The sequence below is a fragment of the Zea mays genome, chromosome 2, assembly GCF_902167145.1.
Source record: "Zea mays cultivar B73 chromosome 2, Zm-B73-REFERENCE-NAM-5.0, whole genome shotgun sequence".
Classification (NCBI taxonomy): Eukaryota; Viridiplantae; Streptophyta; class Magnoliopsida; order Poales; family Poaceae; genus Zea; species Zea mays.
In genome coordinates this window covers 124,483,598-124,504,063 of record NC_050097.1, presented here as the reverse complement: position 1 = coordinate 124,504,063, position 20,466 = coordinate 124,483,598, and the positions used below count along the sequence as shown (strand labels likewise).

Below are 20,466 nucleotides of genomic sequence, written 5' to 3'. Positions count from 1 at the left end.
CGACCGGGATATAGAAAAGAAAAGCAAACACCGTGGTATTCAAGTAGGTCTTTGGACCGCTTGAGAGGGGTTGATTGCAACCCTCGTCCGTTGGGACGCCACAACGTGGAAGTAGGCAAGTGTTGTACTTGGCCGAACCACGGGATAAACCACTGTGTCTACCTGTGTTGATTCTCTTGTGGTTATTGTGTTTCGCTAAGACTCTTCTCTAGCCACTTGGCAATACTGTGCTAACGCTTAACCAAGTTTTTGTGGCATTAAGTTCAAGTTTTATAGGATCACCTATTCACCCCCCCTCTAGGTGCTCTCAATTGGTATCAGAGCCGTTCTCTTCTAGAAAGGGACTAACCGCCCGAAGAGATGGATCCTAAGGGGAAGGGAATCGTGATCAATGATAAGGAGAAGGAGTCCTTCGTCAACGAGCCGAAGGATGACAAGCCTACCGACTCGGGCACGGGCCACAAACGAAAGGATGGGAAGAAGAAGAAGACAAGGCGCATCAAGGAGATCGTCTACTACAACGACAGCGACGAGTCCACTTCTTCCCAAAAGGACAACGACGACAACGACTACGAGAGAAGGAAACCAGTTAATTCGAACTTTTCTTTTGACTACTCTCTTATTCCGCAAAGTACAAATGCTCATTTGCTCTCCATTCCACTTGGCAAACCTCCTCACTTTGATGGAGAGGACTACGGATTTTGGAGCCACAAAATGCGTAGTCACCTGTTCTCTCTCCATCCGAGCATATGGGAGATTGTGGAGAGTGGAATGAAATTTGATAGCTCGGATATACCTATGTTTATCAATGAACAGATTCATAGAAATGCACAAGCTACTACTGTGTTGTTAGCCTCTTTGTGCAGGGACGAGTATCATAAGGTGAGCGGCTTGGACAATGCCAAGCAGATCTGGGACACCCTCAGGATCTCACATGAGGGGAACGACGTCACCTTACTCACCAAAATGGAGTTGGTGGAGGGCGAGCTTGGAAGATTCGCAATGATCAGGGGAGAGGAGCCAACCCAAACATACAACCGGCTCAAGACCCTCATCAACAAGATAAGGAGCTACGGAAGCACACGATGGACGGACCACGACGTTGTTCATCTAATGCTAAGGTCCTTTACTGTACTTGATCCACATTTGGTGAACAATATCCGTGAAAATCCTAGGTACACCAAGATGTTGCCCGAAGAAGTTCTTGGGAAATTTGTAAGCGGGCGAATGATGATCAAGGAGGCGAGATATGTCGACGACGCGTTGAACGGTCCAATCCATGAGCCTCAACCCATTGCTCTCAAGGCAACGAGGAGCAAGGAGGCGCTACCTAGCAAGGTGGCGCAAGTTGAGGCGGCCGGGCTCAATGATGAAGAAATGGCCCTCATCATCAAGCGCTTCAAGACGGCGCTAAAGGGTCGCAAGGGGCAGCCAAGCAAGACCAAGACAAAGGGGAAGCACTCATGCTTCAAATGTGGTAAGGTTGGTCATTTTATTGCTAATTGCCCCGACAATGATAGTGACCAGCAACAAGGGAACAAGAGGGAGAAGAAGAAGAACTATAAGAAGGCAAAAGGCGAGGCACATCTTGGCAAGGAGTGGGACTCGGATTGTTCGTCGTCCGACTCCGACAACGAAGGACTCGCCGCCACTTCCTTCAACAAGTCATCCCTCTTCCCCAACAAGCATCACACTTGCCTCATGGCAAGGGAAAAGAAGGTAAGCGCTCGTAACACTAGTACTTATGCTTCTTCAAGTGAGGATGAGTCTAGTGACGATGATGAAATAGATTATTCATGTTTATTCAAGGGTCTAGATAGAACCAAGGTGGATAAAATAAATGAATTGATTGATGCTTTGAATGATAAGAATAGATTGCTAGAAAAGCAAGAGGATCTCTTATATGATGAACATGATAAGTTTGTAGAAGCTCAAAAATCCCTTGCTTTAGAAATAAAGAGGAATGAAATGCTTTCTTGTGAATTGTCTACATGCCATGACTCTATTTCTAGTTTAAAAAGCACAAACGATGACTTGAATGCTAAGTTAGAAATAGCTAATAAATCAACATCTTGTGTAGAACATGTTGTTGTTTGCACTAGGTGTAAAGATTTTAATGTTGATGCTTGTAGTGAACACCTAGTTTCAATTTCTAAATTGAATGATGAAGTGGCCAGTCTTAATGCCCAACTTAAGACTAGCAAAAGCGAATTTGATAAGTTAAAATTTGCAAGGGATGCCTACACGATTGGTAGACACCCCTCAATTAAGGATGGACTTGGTTTCAAGAAGGAAGCCAAGAACTTAACAAGCCATAAAGCTCCCATCCCCGCCAAGGAGAAAGGGAAGGCCCCTATGGCTAGTAGTGCTAAAAAGAACCATGCTTTTATGTACCATGATAGAAGACAGTCTTATAAGAGTTGTAATGCTTATGATGCTTTTGAATCTCATGCCATGTTCGCTTCTAGTTCTTCCTATATGCATGGTAAAGATATGTCTAGGAGATATTTTGTTCATATGCCTAGGAGAAATGTTGTTAATGTTCCTAGGAAAGTTAATGAACCTTCGACAATATATCATGCTTTAAATGCTTCCTTTGCTATTTGTAGAAAGGATAGGAAGATAGTTGCTAGAAAATTAGGGGCAAAATGCAAGGGAGACAAAACTTGCATTTGGGTCCCTAAGACAATTGTGACTAACCTTGTATGACCCAACAAGAGTTGGGTACCTAAGACCCAAGCCTAAATTTGCCTTGCAGGTTTATGCATCCGGGGGTTCAAGCTGGATTATCGACAGCGGATGCACAAACCATATGATGGGGGAGAAGAAGATGTTCACCTCCTACGTCAAAAACAAGGATTCCCAAGATTCAATAATATTCGGTGATGGGAATCAAGGCAAAGTAAAAGGGTTAGGTAAAATTGCTATTTCATCCGAGCACTCTATATCTAATGTGTTTTTAGTTGAGTCTCTTGGATATAATTTGTTATCTGTTAGTCAATTATGCAATATGGGATATAATTGTCTATTCACAAATGTAGATGTGTCTGTCATTAGAAGAAGTGATGGTTCACTAGCTTTTAAGGGTGTATTAGATGACAAACTTTACTTAGTTGATTTTGCAAAAGAGGAGGCCGGTCTAGATGCATGCTTAATTGCTAAGACTAGCATGGGCTGGCTGTGGCATCGCCGCTTAGCACATGTGGGGATGAAGAACCTTCACAAGCTTCTAAAGGGAGAACACGTGATAGGTTTAACTAATGTGCAATTCGAAAAATATAGACCTTGTGCAGCTTGTCAAGCAGGCAAACAGGTGGGAAGCTCTCATCACACCAAAAATATGATGACCACATCAAGACCTTTGGAGATGCTTCACATGGACCTCTTCGGACCCGTCGCCTATCTAAGTATAGGAGGAAGTAAGTATGGTCTTGTTATAGTTGACGACTTTTCCCGCTTCACTTGGGTATTCTTTTTGCAGGATAAATCTAAAACCCAAGGGACCCTCAAGCGCTTCCTAAGGAGAGCTCAAAACGAGTTTGAGCTCAAGGTGAAAAAGATAAGGAGCGACAATGGGTCCAAGTTCAAGAACCTTCAAGTGGAGGAGTACCTTGAGGAGGAAGGGATCAAGCACGAGTTCTCCGCTCCCTACACACCACAGCAAAATGGTGTGGTAGAGAGGAAGAACAGGACGCTTATAGACATGGCAAGGACGATGCTTGGAGAGTTCAAGACCCCCGAGCGCTTTTGGTCGGAAGCCGTGAACACGGCTTGCCACGCCATCAACAGGGTCTACCTTCATCGCCTCCTCAAGAAGACGTCGTATGAGCTACTAACCGGTAACAAACCCAATGTTTCGTATTTTCGAGTTTTTGGAAGTAAATGCTACATTCTAGTGAAGAAGGGTAGGAATTCCAAATTTGCTCCCAAAGCCGTAGAAGGTTTTTTTGTTAGGTTATGACTCAAATACAAAGGCGTATAGAGTCTTCAACAAATCATCAGGTTTGGTTGAAGTCTCTAGCGACGTTGTATTTGATGAGACTAATGGCTCTCCAAGAGAGCAAGTTGTTGATTTTGATGATGTAGATGAAGAAGAAGTTCCAACGACCGCAATACGCACCATGGCGATTGGAGATGTGCGGCCACAGGAACAAGATGAGCAAGATCAACCTTCTTCCTCAACAATGGTGCAACCCCCAACTCAAGTTGATGAACAGGAGGCGTGTGATCAAGGGGAAGCACAAGATAATCATGTAATGGAGGAAGAAGCACAACCGGCACCTCCAACCCAAGTTCGAGCAATGATTCAAAGGGATCATCCCGTCGACCAAATATTGGGTGATATTAGCAAGGGAGTAACTACTCGATCTCGATTAGTTAATTTTTGTGAGCATTACTCCTTTGTCTCTTCTATTGAGCCTTTCAGGGTAGAAGAGGCCTTGCTAGATCCGGACTGGGTGTTGGCCATGCAGGAGGAGCTCAACAACTTCAAAAGAAATGAAGTTTGGACACTGGTGCCTGGTCCCAAGCAAAATGTTGTGGGAACCAAGTGGGTGTTCTGCAACAAACAAGATGAGCACGGGGTGGTGACAAGGAACAAGGCACGACTTGTGGCAAAAGGTTATGCCCAAGTCACAGGTTTGGACTTTGAGGAGACTTTTGCTCCTGTGGCTAGGCTAGAGTCCATTCGTATTTTGCTAGCATATGCCGCTCACCATTCTTTCAGGTTGTTCCAAATGGATGTGAAGAGCGCTTTCCTCAACAGGCCAATCAAGGAGGAGGTGTACGTGGAGCAACCCCCTGGCTTCGAGGATGAACGGTACCCCGACCACGTGTGTAAGCTCTCTAAGGTGCTCTATGGACTTAAGCAAGCCCCAAGAGCATGGTATGAATGCCTTAGAGACTTTTTAATTGCTAATGCTTTCAAGGTTGGGAAAGCTGATCCAACTCTTTTTACTAAGACTTGTGATGGTGATCTTTTTGTGTACCAAATTTATGTCGATGACATAATGTTTGGTTCTACTAATCAAAAATCTTGTGAAGAGTTTAGCAGGGTGATGACTCAAAAGTTCGAGATGTCGATGATGGGCGAGTTAAACTACTTCCTTGGGTTCCATGTGAAGCAACTCAAGGATGGGACCTTCATCTCCCAAACAAAGTACACACAAGATTTGATCAAGAGGTTTGGGATGAAGGACGCCAAGCCCACAAAGACTCCAATGGGAACCGACGGACACACCGACCTCAACAAAGGAGGTAAGTCCATTGATCAAAAGACATACCGGTCTATGATAGGGACTTTACTTTATTTATGTGCTAGTAGACCGGATATTATGCTTAGCGTATGCATGTGTGCTAGATTTCAATCCGATCCTAAGGAGTGTCACTTAGTGGCTGTGAAGCGAATTCTTAGATATTTAGTCGCTACGCCTTGCTTCGGGATCTGGTATCCAACGGGGTCTACCTTTGACTTGATTGGATATTCAGACTCCGACTATGCTGGATGTAAGGTCGATAGGAAGAGCACATCGGGGACGTGCCAATTCTTAGGAAGGTCCCTGGTGTCATGGAGTTCTAAGAAACAAACTTCCGTTGCCCTATCCACCGCTGAGGCCGAGTACGTTGCCGCAGGACAGTGTTGCGCGCAACTACTTTGGATGAGGCAAACCCTCAGGGACTTTGGCTACAATCTGAGCAAAGTCCCACTCCTATGTGATAATGAGAGTGCTATCCGCATGGTGGATAATCCTGTTGAACACAGCCGCACAAAGCACATTGACATCCGTCATCACTTTTTGAGAGACCACCAGCAAAAGGGAGATATCGAAGTGTTTCATGTTAGCTCCGAGAACCAGCTAGCCGATATCTTTACCAAGCCTTTAGATGAGCAGACCTTTTGCAAGTTGCGTAGTGAGCTTAATGTCTTAGATTCGCGGAACTTGGATTGATTTATAGCATACATGTGTTTATGCCTTTGATCATGTTCCTTTTGCATTGTGTTGTTTATTTATGGTGCTCAAGTTGTACATGCACTCCCCGGACCTCACAAGTCCTTTGCAAGTGATGCACAAATTTAGGGGGAGATGTGCTACAACTTGACCCTTTGAGACTAATTGTGTGCTTGAGTTTGCCTGATTTAGTCTCGAAGGTGGATTGAAAGGGAAAAGGTGGACTTGGACCATGCAAGACTTCCACTGCACTCCGATGAAAGAGTAACTTCTTCCAAGTTCATCTTAGTACTCTTATTGCCTTTTTACTCTCAGTTGAAGATTTTGGTGAGGCAATGGGGTTAAAGGGCCAAAATTGATCCCGTTTTGGTGTTTGATGCCAAAGGGGGAGAAAATAAGGCCAAAGCAATAAATGGATCAGCTACCACTTGAGAATTTTGAAAAAGTAGAGTTAGAGTTTTTGTTTGTCAAAATACTCTTGTTTGCTTCTTATTATCAAAAGTTAATCTATTGTGGGGAGAATGGTGGATTATGGGAAATAGGGGGAGTTTTTGATACTGTGATCAATTTCTATTGGAACAACTCTCTTTATGTCTCTACAAGTGTGTTTGACTTAGAGATAGGAAATTGAGTTTGATTTGCAAAAACAAACCAAGTGGTGGCAAAGAATGATCCATATATGCCAAATTTGATTCAAAACAAATTTGAGTTCTTGTTTGAATTAATTTTGTACTTGTTCTACTTGCTTTATGTTGTGTTGGCATTAATCACCAAAAAGGGGGAGATTGAAAGGGAAATGTGCCCTTGGGCCATTTCTAAGTGTTTTGGTGATTTAGTGTCCAACACAAGTGCCTAAGTGTCAAATGGTGGACAAAGTACAAATCAAGTATAAAGGTATGTTTCTCAGACTTAGTACATTGTTTTAGTGACTAATGTATTGTGTCTAAGTGCTGGAAACAGGAGAAATCGAATTGGAGAAGAGATGGCCTTGTTCAGCCAAAGCCAGCTCTGTCTGGGTGCACCAGACTGTCCGGTGGTGCACCGGACAGTGTCCGGTGTGCCAGGCTGGCTCAGGCGAACTTGCCGCTCTCGGGAATAAGTTAACGGCGTACGACTATAATTCACCGGACTGTCCGGTGAACCAACGGTCGGCCGGGCCAACGGTCGGCTGCGCGATCCGCGCGAGACACGTGGCCGAGCCAACGGTCGGGAGGGGGCACCGGACTGTCCGGTGCGCCAACGGCTCCAAGCCTGCCAACGGTCGGCTTCGCCAAATAAGGAAGGAAATCCGCACCGGACAGTGTCCGGTGGTGCACCGGACTGTCCGGTGCGCCAGGCGACAGAAGGCAAGAATTGCCTTCCCGGATTGCTCTCAACGGCTCCTAGCTGCCTTGGGGCTATAAAAGGGACCCCTAGGCGCATGGAGGAGCATACCAAGCATTCCTTGAGCACTCTTGATCACTCACACTCCATTCTTGCGCACTTGTTCGACATTCTAGTGATTTGAGCTCCGTTCTAGTGTGCTAGTCTTTTGAGCTTAAGTCTGGGTCTTGTGTGTGCGTATTTGCTGTGATCTTTGTGTCTTGTGTGAGTTGCTAATCCCTCCCTTACTCCGTGCTTCTTTGTGAACATCTTTGTAAGGGCGAGAGACTCCAAGTTGTGGAGATTCCTCGCGAACGGGATATAGAAAAGAAAAGCAAACACCGTGGTATTCAAGTAGGTCTTTGGACCGCTTTAGAGGGGTTGATTGCAACCCTCGTCCGTTGGGACGCCACAACGTGGAAGTAGGCAAGTGTTGTACTTGGCCGAACCACGGGATAAACCACTGTGTCTGTTGGAGACTCGTTCTCAAATGCTATGAATTAAGAACAAGGCAACATAAAATGTTAAATGTTAATGTCCTTCGTCCAATGAAGCATTATTCCTTCAAGGATTAATGAACTTCGGACGAAGGTTAAAAACGATACAATTACGAAGGTTAAATCTTCGTAATTGAACTCTAGAAGATTATATAAAATAATACGAAATATGAAGCATTAAAGACAAATAAATTATAAATGAACAACATCACTTTTATATTATCTCCATTTAATGTATTCAAGTATTAAATACATTTATACCTCTGCCTTGACAAAGATTAATTCCCGATTGACGCGATTGCAATTGCAGGAATGCGTGAACAGTAAAGGAGTACTGTTCACTATTTATAGGCACAGGACACAGCCTGTGAGGAATTACAATCATGCCCCTCATAAAAGTTTACAACAACGACTCAAACATTTATGGACTAAACGGTCATTCTATTTTTAAGTCGGTTTGTAATTCCGAAGCTTCATGGAGAGGAACCTTCGGTCAACACATGCGGACAACTTCAGCCGAAGCTGTTTCTTCCGGCAGGACCTTCGGCGACGAAGCATGGTCCCAACAGTAGCCCCTTCGCGGTGCTAGATCGTTTTTCGTAACGAGCTTGATCCGTGAAAAAAGTCTCTTAGGCTTCAGGGAGCCGAAGGTCCGAAAAACACCTTCCCTGAGCTCGTTGTCGAGAAACGATTCAGTTTCCGAGCGCGTAGCGGTCCCACCCTGCAGAGTTACTATTTGGTCTCTGCGGTCCACCGCGCAGCGGGTGTAAGCAGCTGTTCGCCTGGTGTAAAAATCTTGACGATTCACCTTCTTACCTGCAGCACTATATAAACAGACGGGTAGGTGTGAAGTTACCACAGCATTCATTGCTATTGCACTGTTTTGCTGCCAAAATTTTTAACCATAGCCGAAGCTTGACTCTCGCAATCAAACGAAGCTTTCGGTTTAAAGCCTACTTCGTCAGAAGAAAAAACTTCGGAAGAAAAAGTTTTTAGTTCCCAAAAAATTCAGAATTAAATGACCAGAGTGCGCTCTACCGCTAGGGTTGAGCGTGAGGGAGGCGAAGCTGAAGGATCGGAGACTGTTCCCATCTCCGAAGCGATGCAACGATCCGGACTGGTGACCTCGGAAGGAATCCGTACTGCCAAGACAGAGCAGACTGTTGCCGAGACGGAACAAGTTGCTGCCGAAGCAGAAGAAGGAAATATTGAGGAAGCTGATCCCGATGATGATTACCATATTGCTGTGCCAAGCAAGCCCAGCCACTTGGACTTCGGAAAGTCGACTGTCTCTAAGGCCGATCTCTCCAAGATGGTGAAGTCGGGTTACTTCAGTGAGAATGATAAGAAGCTACTTCGCTTCGGGGGGGAAGAAACTACCCCGATGCCAGAAAAGGATGAAATAGTCATTTTCAAGAGCTTCCTAAAGGCTGGGTTAAGATTTCCTTTAAATAGGATGATCTCTGACGTGCTGCAAAGATTCAGCATCTATTTTCACCAACTGACGCCCAACGCAATTGTCAGGCTCAGCGTCTATATCTGGGCTCTCCGAAGCCAGGCGGTGGAGCCATTTGCCGACAGCTTCTGTCGAGTTCATGAGCTGCATTACCAAACAAAAGCCAGAAAAGATGGATTGCATGAAAATTTTGGTTGCTATAACTTTGCTTATCGGAAAACCACGAAGTTTCCCGTGATCAGCTACCGAAGCAAATGGCCGGCAGGCTGGAAATCAGAATGGTTTTATGTCAAAGTTGACGAAGACAAAGAAAAGCTGGTTCAGAGCCCTCTTGAACTAACCTTCGGAGAAACAAGACCCCGATGCAGAATGGAAGTAGAAGGTCCAACTTGGGCTGCACTGGGCGAATTCAAAATTATTGCAGAACATATTGGCACTAGAGATTTAGTGCAAGAATTCCTGGCCTTCAGGGTTTTTCCAACTATGAAAGAGTGGACAATGCCGAAGCTTAAAGGGGAAAAGAAAAAGGGGGAACTCGTCCGACTGCCCTACCATTATAAGTTCAAGAAATACTTTAAAGTACCCTGCCAAGAATGGCTTGATACAATTGAAATAATGAGCAATGAAATTCTTGGGAATTACTCTAAAAAAGAGGACCAACTGATGACAGCGGCCTTCGGCACTCGGCCGAAACGAAGGCTGAACAGAGTACTTGATGCCATAGGATTTGAATATGCTGACTACGGTCGTCTGGGCGGAGATGCTGGGGGCCCGAAGCGAAAAAGGATTGCTAGCACTACTGACGAAGAAGTCGTCAAGGCAGCAAAAAAGAAAAAGAAAGATTCTGATAACATTAGCGCTGAAGAGTTAAATCCTGAGCCGAAGGTGCCTACGGCAAAAAAGAGAAAAAGTGCATCCCCAGAGCCAGAAACGCCGGTCCAAGAAGAAGACACTCCTGCTTCTCCTTCTGCTATTGAAGTAGAAGAAATTATGAAGGTAATGACTGAACCTTTGCCTTTCAGGCTAAGTCCGCTGGCACTGGAACTGACGAAGTTTTTTCAGAAGGACAAGGCAGCTTCGGCAGTAAAAAGTCCTGCGAAGCCAAAAAAGCGGAGAATTATTCAAGTAACAGATGTGATCCATCAGACGCCGCCACCGGCAACGGTGTCAAAAATTGTTTTTGCTGAAACTGCCAAAACCGAAGCTACTGAAATGAAAACTGCTGAAGCTGAATCCGGCGAAGCCGAAGCTACCGGGGCCGAAGCTGGGGCCACCGAAGAGTCGAACCTGGAAACCACACTTGAGGTTATTGACAACATACTGCTAAAAATGGCTGAAGAGGAAGCTACCGTGGCTACAGTGAATATGGCAACTGAGAAGAGGAAAGAGCAAATTAATGAAATTTCAGAAGAAGAAGATTTTAACTTTCAAGATTTGCTCGGACAAGAATTAACGGACGCTGAAAAAGAGGAGTTGAAAAAATATGCCACATCTTGCGGATACAAATCAGGGGCTATGCTTTTTGGTGGGGTCAACGAAGGGAAATTAAGATGCCTTCGGAACCGCACCGAAGCCAAAATTGTTAGAACCCTTTCCAAAAACATTGGCTTGCCGAAGCTGGAAGTGGACTTGTGTCGTTATCAACGACACCACATCGCCGGAAGTTTGCTTTATGCTAACTTCAAGGTAACAAATATTTTTGTTATTTTATTACTATTATTATTAACTTTTGTGTCGTGTTCTGACGAACATCATTTCGACAGAGCATATTATTAAGCAAGGTTCTGAAGATGCAACAAGATCTGGAGGAAGAGAAAAACAAAACCGTCATTCAAGATTTGACTGAAAAAGTTGAAAATCATGAAGCCAATCTGAAAAAGAAAGACTTCGCAATTCAAGATCTTGAAATCATGGTCAAAGAGCACGAAGGTGCACTAGAAAAGAAGGATTTTATTATTCAGACCATGGAGGGCTCTTTGGCTGAAGTCTAAATTGAAAATGACAAATTAAAGAATGAATTGCTCCGTCAATCAGAAAAATTTGAGCAAGAAAAGAAATATTTTGAAGCAAGCCTGAAGACTGAAGTGGGTAAATACTCAAATCTGCAGAAATCCTTTACAGAACTTCAGGAGAAATGCTTAAACTTCGGCATCCGATGTGTGCAGCGGCTGAAGGACGTGTTTCACTCTGTCGGATCTAGCTCTTCGAAATTTACACCTTCAGCTGAAAACTTGCCAAGAACATTAGAACATATTGAAGGCGAAGTTGATGCCCTTGACGAAGTTATTGGTGGGCACGCTGACTTCTGCGCCCTGGTAGCTTCTCGGGGCACAGCTGCAGCTTTTTTGAAGGCTGGCTGCACACATGGAAACACTGTGAACAGACCAAACTTCAGCCTGTCAGCTTCAGATTTGTTAGATATCCCAAGCTTAGCCAGAAGCATCGAAAATAGATTCATGACCCAGATCTGGGTAAATGGCGGGCGGAAAATGGCAGGCGACAAAGCTCGAAGCCATCTAAAGCCGGTAAAAAACTTATGTTTGTTACTTTTACCTCCCCCTTTGGAATTTGTACCTTTCTTACTGTGCTGTTTGATATATACAGGATGACGAAACTGAAGATTGACAGTGCTGAAGTTTGACAAAACTGAAGACAAAGCCTTAGCTGAAGCTTAAAATTGCTTATAATGTGCTTTCCTGCAAAAATTCTTGGAGAAACTTTTGTAATATAGATATGGAGTAACTTATGTAAATTTGTACATACCTTGCAATATATTTTGTCTTCTTTAATCGCATCCAGTCTGCTTTGCTGTGGACGAAACTTCTCTTTTGAGCTGAAGGCGAAAAACACCTTCCCTTCTTTTCGTACACAACGAAGCATAGAAATTTTTTCCTTCGAATCTTTTTCCCTTCTCTTTTTTTCTGAAGCACCTATCTTTTTTGTGTAGCATGATGATGATTCTATATATGTCTAAATGGATGTTCATGAATGCAAATGACATGATGATATGTTATGTGCAAATGAATATTAGGACACATGCTCAAAAAACCATAAGCACGGTCCTTCGTCCTCTCAAGAATGATAAAAATCTTTTTTGCCGTTTACTTTTCGGCTTCACCGTTAACTTTTCGGTGTATCAGCGTTGACTTTGCGCTGTAAGCCTCCCTTAGGAGCTTCTTCGCCTTTTACTTTCGGCGGAATCAGCGTTTATTTTTCGCTGTAAGCCTCCCTTAGGAGCTTCTTCGCCTTTTACTTTCGGCGGAATCAGCATTTATTTTTTGCTGTAAGCTCTGCATTCCCTTAGGAACGACTTTTGAGCTTCTCCCTGTTTTCTTTTCTTTCTCTTTGCACTCGAGGGTGCGTTCTTAGCTTTTACATTTACATTTTTGGGGGATATCGCTCTTATAGAATTGAAATAAGGAAAAGAAAAATTACATGTTGTGGCCCCATCAAAAACCTTTCTCCCCCTTTGGAAAGGAAAAGGGTGCCACAAAAAAGAATATAAAAAATTACATCAAACTAAACATAATATCTCCGAAGCTCATCCGCATTCCATGATCTAGGAATGTCATTGCCGTCCAAGTCCTTCAACCTGTAGGAACCAGGTCTTGACGAAGATACTACCAAAAAGGGGCCTTCCCACTTCAGCTGTAATTTGGCTACTGTTTCAGGGTTAGCTACTCTTCGAAGTACCAGGTGTCCTGGTTCAATGTTCTTCAACTTGACCTTTCTATCACGCCATTTTATTGTTTCAGCTTGATATTTGTTGATGTTTTCCACTGCTTGGAGTCTGACCCCTTCGATAGCATCTTTTTCTACGGAGCAATCAGCTTCGTGTTCGCCCTCTGCCGAAGCTACTGTCCTTATTGATCCTGTTTTAGCCTCTTCTGGGGTTATTGCTTCGTCACCAAACAACAGTTTGAAGGGTGTAAAGCCTGTTGATCTTGAGGTGGTTGTGTTATGACTCCACACCACTTTGATTAACTCGTCTGGCCACTTTCCCCTCGGCTGATTGAAGATTGACTTCATTATTCCTGTCATGATGATCCCATTGGCTCTTTCAACAAGTCCATTTGATTCTGGGTGTCGGACTGATGCAAAATGGATCTTCGTGCCGATTTGATTACAAAATTCTCTGAAGGCATCAGAATCAAACTGTGTCCCATTATCCACAGTGATAGCCTTCGGCACTCCGAAGCGACAAACAATATTTTGCCAGAAAAACTTTTGAATAGTAAACGAAGTTATTGTGGCTAAGGGCTTCGCCTCAATCCATTTGGAAAAATATTCCACTGCTACCACCACGTATCTTAAGTTCCCCTGTGCTGGTGGTAATGGACCTAGCAAATCCAGACCCCACCTTTGCAACGACCAAGTGGGTTGTATTAACTGAGTTAAAGACGAAGGTTGTTTTTGATCTCTTGCACATTTCTGACAACCTTCGCACTTTTGGACTAAATCCGCTGCGTCCGAAGCTGCCTTTGGCCAATAAAATCCTTGGCGAAAAACCTTTCCAAGCAAAGGCCTAGATCCAATGTGAGATCCACACAGACCTGCATGTATGTCCTTCATTAATTCTATACCTTCGGATCTGGATAAGCACTTGAGCAATGGGGAACAGACCCCGCGCTTGTATAACTCCCCTTCTATTATAACATATGGTCGAGCTCTTGCTTCTATTCTCCTGTTATAAGCTTCGTCATCTGAAAGAAAATTACCCTGAAGGAAAGAGATGATCTCAGTTCTCCAATCTTCACTATAAACAGGGGATATGTTAAGGATTGCTCTTTCAAGAAGCTCGACCGAAGGTGCTTTTATTGTTTCAAAAAATACTTCCGAAGGTACAAGCAGCCCCTGGGCTGCTAACTTAGCCAATAGATCAGCGTATTCATTTTCTCCACGAGGAATATTTTTGACAGAGAAACCTTCGAAGGAAGCCTCAATCCTTCGGACTGTATCTAGATACTTTTCAAGCTTCGGGTCTCTTGCTTTGTAACTTTTGTCAATATGACCAGAAATAACTTGGGAATCAGTTTTAAGGATGGCCCTTCTGATTCCCATTGCCTTTAATTTCCGAAGACCCAAAAGCAGAGCTTCATACTCGGCGATGTTATTTGTGCAACTAAAATCAAGTTTTGCCGCATAACAAGTTTTAACTTTGGAAGGTGAAACCAACACAGCAGCCGCTCCCGCTCCGAAGGTTCCCCAAGACCCATCGCAAAACATTGTCCATGCTTCAGCGTCTTTATTTGTTTCTTCCTTCTGAGCCCCTGGCGTCCAGTCAGCAATGAAGTCTGCTAACGCCTGGGACTGAATCGAAGATCTATGAACATATTCAATACAAAATTCATTGAGCTCTACAGCCCATTTTCCAATCCTTCCAGTAGCTTCTCGGTTCCTCATAATATCCTTCAGAGGTTGTGAAGAAGGAACAATTATGTTGTAAGCTTGAAAATAATGCCGAAGCTTCCTGGAGGCCATCAAGACAGCATACAGTACCTTCTCCAACTCTGTATAGTTTTTCTTTGACAAACTAAGAACCTCGGATACAAAATATATTGGGGCATGCCTCTTAACTTGGCCTTCAAGCTTCTCCTGAACAAGTGCTGCACTTACCGCTGAGTGCGAAGCTGCCACATATAATAACAAAGGAGCCCCTGGCGTAGGTGGAGTTAGTGGTGTCAGATCTATCAAATACTGTTTCAGCTCTTCAAAGGCCTTCTGCTGGATTGGTCCCCATTGAAAGACTTCGGCTGACTTCAGCACTTCGAAGAATGGTAAGTTTCTTTCTGCTGATCTGGAAATGAATCTATTGAGAGATGCTAGCCTTCCTGTCAATCTTTGAGCCCCCTTTTTTGTACTTGGTGGCTCCATTCGAAGTATAGCTTCGATTTTACTTGGGTTGGCCTCAATTCCCTTTGTTGAAACTAAGCAACCAAGAAATTTCCCCTTCTTTACTCCGAAGACACATTTTTCTGGATTCAGCTTTAGACCAGCCTGTCTAAAATTAGCAAAGGTCTCTTGTAAATCAGCAATGTGGTTATCCTGCTTCGTGCTTTTTACAATGATATCATCAACATAAGTTAGTACATTCCTGCCTATCTGAGAATGGAGAACCTTTGCTGTCATTCTGCTGAAGCTTCCTCCAGCATTCTTAAGCCCTTCAGGCATCCGAAGGTAACAATATGTCCCACTAGGGGTTATGAAGCTGGTTTTTGGTTCATCCTCCTCCTTCATCCAGATTTGATGATAGCCTGAATAGCAATCCAGCAAACTCATAAGTTCTGATGAAGCTGCTGCATCGACTAGAGAATCTATCCTTGGCAATGGGAACTCATCCTTCGGACAGGCCTTATTGAGATTAGTAAAATCGATGCACATTCTCCATTTACCATTGGCCTTCTTCACCATAACAGTGTTAGCCAACCACTCTGGGTATTTTACCTCTCTAATAACTCCGGCACTGAGGAGTCGTTTCACTTCATTCCGAGCACCTTGGTCGTGGGTTCGAGCCCCACGGTGGGCGCCAATGTTGGAGACTCGTTCTCAAATGCTATGAATTAAGAACAAGGCAACATAAAATGTTAAATGTTAATGTCCTTCGTCCAATGAAGCATTATTCCTTCAAGGATTAATGAACTTCGGACGAAGGTTAAAAATGATACAATTACGAAGGTTAAATCTTCGTAATTGAACTCTAGAAGATTATATAAAATAATACGAAATATGAAGCATTAAAGACAAATAAATTATAAATGAACAACATCACTTTTATATTATCTCCATTTAATGTATTCAAGTATTAAATACATTTATACCTCTGCCTTGATAAAGATTAATTCTCGATTGACGCGATTGCAATTGCAGGAATGCGTGAACAGTAAAGGAGTACTGTTCACTATTTATAGGCACAGGACACAGCCTGTGAGGAATTACAATCATGCCCCTCATAAAAGTTTACAACAACAACTCAAACATTTATAGACTAAACGGTCATTCTATTTTTAAGTCGGTTTGTAATTCCGAAGCTTCATGGAGAGGAACCTTCGGTCAACACATGCGGACAACTTCAGCCGAAGCTGTTTCTTCCTGTAGGACCTTCGGCGACGAAGCATGGTCCCAACAGTGTCTACCTGTGTTGATTCTCTTGTGGTTATTGTGTTTCGCTAAGACTCTTCTCTAGCCACTTGGCAATACTGTGCTAACGCTTAACCAAGTTTTTGTGGCATTAAGTTCAAGTTTTACAGGATCACCTATTCACCCCCCTCTAGGTGCTCTCAAGGAGGCTAGCTCCCAGGCCCACGACGCGCAGAGGCGCGTCAGTCCTCCGATTTCGCCGCCACCACCACCATCCAGGGGTGATCACTCCCGGGAGTACCAGCAGCAGCAATAGCAACAGCAACAGCAACAGCAGCAACAACAACAACAGCAACAGAAGTAGGAGCGGCGATCGCCTCACTTTCAGGGTCACTGGAAAGTCCAGGGCCCCAAGTAAGTGTAGTCCCTTTTTCCACGAGTCTAATCATCATGCCGACAAGTCTTAACCCATCATCTGTTTGCCAGGGCTTCCTCCTCCGCTGCTCCCAAGGCCACGCCTCCTTCGCCAGACACCAGGCCCATCAACAGGTCTAGCTCTCAACAGTAGGAATCCGCTGAGGGTGGTGCCGATGGTCCGCTCCCAGCTGCTGCCAAGACAGCGCCAATGACTTCCCATGCCCCAGCCGGGGATCCAACGGCAGCGACCCCAGTGTTAGGCGGCGTCGTAGTGGCGGAGGAGGTCCCAACTGGGGGGTTCGCGCCCACTCTAGACACTGGGGGTGACACAGGAGGCGCGTCCAGCTCCAACCCCCGCCTGCTCCGGAGGAGATGGAGGTGGTGTTTGGGCGGCAACTCCGGTCAGGTGCCGAGCAAGAAGCTACGCCAGTCCCGCTCCCCCGCATGCTGTCCCGTCCCACCAGGTTCTTAGTGAAACTGAGGCAACAAACTTGCGAGAGTGGGAGGCGCTTGAAGCTGAGCACCAGCGCCTCAGTGACTGGCGCACCCAACTAGAGGAGCGTACCAAGTCGGCGTCCCGACAGTTCACCTCTGAGCGGTCCCAACTCGAGCGGGATCACAAGGAGTACAAGAAAGACCTCCAGAGGGTGTGCGCTAGGGAGCTGGAGGCGACCCGAAGGGAGAAGAAAGTGGCCAGGAGGGAGGAAGCCGTGACCCAGAGGGAGGCCCTCACGACGGAGTACCAGGCCAAGCTAAGTGCTCTGGACCAGGCTCTGGAAGCTAAGTGGGCCCAGCAGGTGAAGGCCGTGGAAAGGCTATAGAAATGGCAGCAAGAGCTCGAGGGCAAGGCCAGCAACGTCGCCCTCGCCAAGGAGAATCTTAAGGAGAAGGAGCTGTCCTTGGACAGGCGGGAGACGGATCTCATCAGGTGAGAGACAGATCTCGCCTTCAGGGAAGAAATGCTCACCCGACGAGGCGAGTTGCTGGCCGAGCACGAGCTCGAAGCAAAGGAAAAGGAGAGGAAGCTGGAGGAGCAGATTAGCCAGTTCAATGCGGCGCAGGCGGCGCCGGGCCCCAAGGCAATGGAGGCCACCAGAAAGGCCCTCAAGGATCTCTAGGCAGAACACCGCGTCGGGGTCTAGCGCATTGCCGAGTGGGCCGACGAGGCAAGCACGACACTGGTGCCACTAGGGATGAGCCCCATCCTTGTGTCGGAGCCGCCAGTGTCGATCTCTGATGCCATCCAGGTGCTGGACTCTGTAGCCGATCGTCTCTGGCGCCTGGATCAGATCCTCGGTGCCCGCCTAGAGGCAGAGGGCAGCAAGCTCTGCCGGGCGGTGGTAGACTACATCCTGACGTGCTTCCAGAGTCATGACCCCGCCATATCCTTGGCGCCGGTGATCGATGGTCTTGGTAGACGCCACAGAAGCTGCCGCCCGGGAGAGTGTACAAAATGTCATGGAGATGGTGGCCGCGCGCTTTCAGCGTGATCCTGCCAACGCCGAATAGCTGCACCTATAGAGACAAGGCGAGGGTTCCGCTGAGGGGCGGCTGTAATAACTTTTGGTCATGTAACGTATTCTACGAACCGTTAATCAGGTGGCACTAGAACTTAAACTTATCTGTATGTTATTTGTCCTTGCTGTGTGTAGCATCATCAACTTCCCCCTGGTACTTGGCCCCCTGGGAGGTAGGCTCGACGTGTCTGTAAGTGCAATCAACCCCAAGTGAGGGTTTTGGTGATTTAATGACAAAACAAATAAGGGTACTAACAGTTTTGTTCTCAGTGTTAGATTAGAAAGAAACAGGAACTTAAGGAAGCACCAAGGACTTCATGCAACGGACGTATAAAAATTTATGTAAAATCTTGTGTTGCATGATGTAATTCTTCCTTATTCTTTTCCGCACAGGTATAGGTGTTTGCTATAGCTCAAGTCCCCAAATTCAAAAGCTATTTTTGAAAACCAAAAATCACTTTAACATTATTTGGTTGACCATGGTTAGGGTTGAGAAACCTAGAGTGTTCTTCCTGAAAAGCAGCTGAACTTCTTCAACTGCAGCTGAGCTTTCCAGCTGAACTTAAGTTCAGCTGTGATGAGCTTCTTCAGCTGCAACTGAGCTTTTCAGCTGAGCTGGACCTCAGCTGAGTTGAACTTTCAACTCCAGCTGAACTTCAACTTCAGCTGTGGACCTCTTTGACCATACCCAGCTGAACTTGCCCCCGGGTAGCTGAGCTGGGGTTTTCTCTCCAAAACTCTCTGGTCTAGACCAGCTGAACTGGTCCTGGAGGGCAGCTCAACTGGTCTCTGACCCTTTGACTTCTGATCTGCAGTCTGCCAGTCAGACTGGGAGTCAGGTCACCAGGGGTGTCAGGGGGCGGTTCAACCGCCCTAGGGGGCGGTTCAACCGGTCCTGACGTGTCTGACCTGCCTGCAGGTCAGTCTGCCAGTCAGTCTGGCAGTCAGACTGGCAGACAGTTTGCTGACCTGTCAGGGGACGGCTCAACCGGTTTTCTGCGAGGTTTCTGGTCAAACGGCTAGTTTTTGAGCAGTGACTATAAATAGAACCCTCTCTCTCTCTTCTTCAATGCGGCTGGACACTCACACATTTATTGCTCACCTAACTTGAGACAAAGCACTCATCTCTCCATCTCTCTCACACTTAAATCTTCCTCAAGGTTCAACCTTGTTGGAGGAGCTCTTGGGTGTGAGGTTTGTGCTTGTGCTCACGATTTGGCTTTCCTCTCCCAACTCTTTTTACAAAGACTTGAGCTTGTGCAAACCCTTCTTGTGCTTTCTTGGTGTTCTTGAAACCCTAGGTTTCAAGATCTTTTGAGGTTGCTTGGGAGTCTCCAAATTTGTGGACGACCCCAAGAAGTTTGTATCACCCGCTCTTTGAGCTAAGATAAGAAGAGATTGCCTTGAGCTTTGTGGTCGGCTTTTGGAGGATTAGGGTTGAGAAAGACCCGGCCCTTTGTGGGCTCCTCAACGGGGAGTAGGACACCTTAGTGGTGTGGCCGAACCTCGGATTAAATCTTGTGTCTTGTGTTCTTGCTTGTTTTTAACTTGAGATATTTTTACTTGCAAGATTGACATAAAGATTTTTCCGTAGAGTTTATCTAGAAGTGAAATAGCCTTTACATATTCATCTTTTCATCCTAACTTAGCTATATCTTACTTCTCACAAGAACTCGCGAAATACTTTTTTGAGTAGATTTTAGTCTAAAGTTTATAAAACAGTTGGATTGGTTCAGAGTGGTTCAACTTGCGCACGTAGCTGTTGAACCGGCCTGCACCAGTCGAACTGTGTATTTAACAATCTTTCGAAGTTTGTTGTGAAAATTTTTAGATTAGCCTATTCACCCCCCATCTAGGCTACTTTCAATTGGTATCAGAGCTTCGTACCTCGTTTTACGCTTAACCGCGTGAGGAAACAATCATGTCTACTCAACGGGACCATGTGGATCCTCTCCTCGAGGAAATCCCCATCACATCTTCTGGTGAGGAAGTGGACCCCAAGGTCCTCGACCTCGCCATGAAGATTGCCGAGAAGATGTTCCTCAAAATGAAAGAGGAAGATGCTAAGAAAAAGGCCGAAGAAGAAGAATCAAGAAGAAAGGCCGAAGAAGATAAAGGTAAAGGAAAATTTGATTACAATGACGATCTAATGGATCTTTTGGTGTCGAAGGTGTTGAGCAAGGTAAGTCTCA

At 45.3% G+C, this 20,466-nt stretch overlaps 1 protein-coding gene across 1 annotated transcript in view; it reads right to left on the bottom strand.

Moving 5' to 3' along the window:
* Nucleotides 1-16,792, bottom strand: part of LOC103648897 (tRNA ligase 1) — a 107,880-nt gene extending 91,088 nt beyond the window's left edge. Inside the window, exon 1 of the mRNA XM_008673277.1 lies at nt 16,642-16,792. Coding sequence (XP_008671499.1) covers nt 16,642-16,792 — 151 coding nt within the window. The remainder of the gene's footprint in view (nt 1-16,641) is intronic.
* Between the last annotated feature and the right edge of the window lie 3,674 nt (nt 16,793-20,466).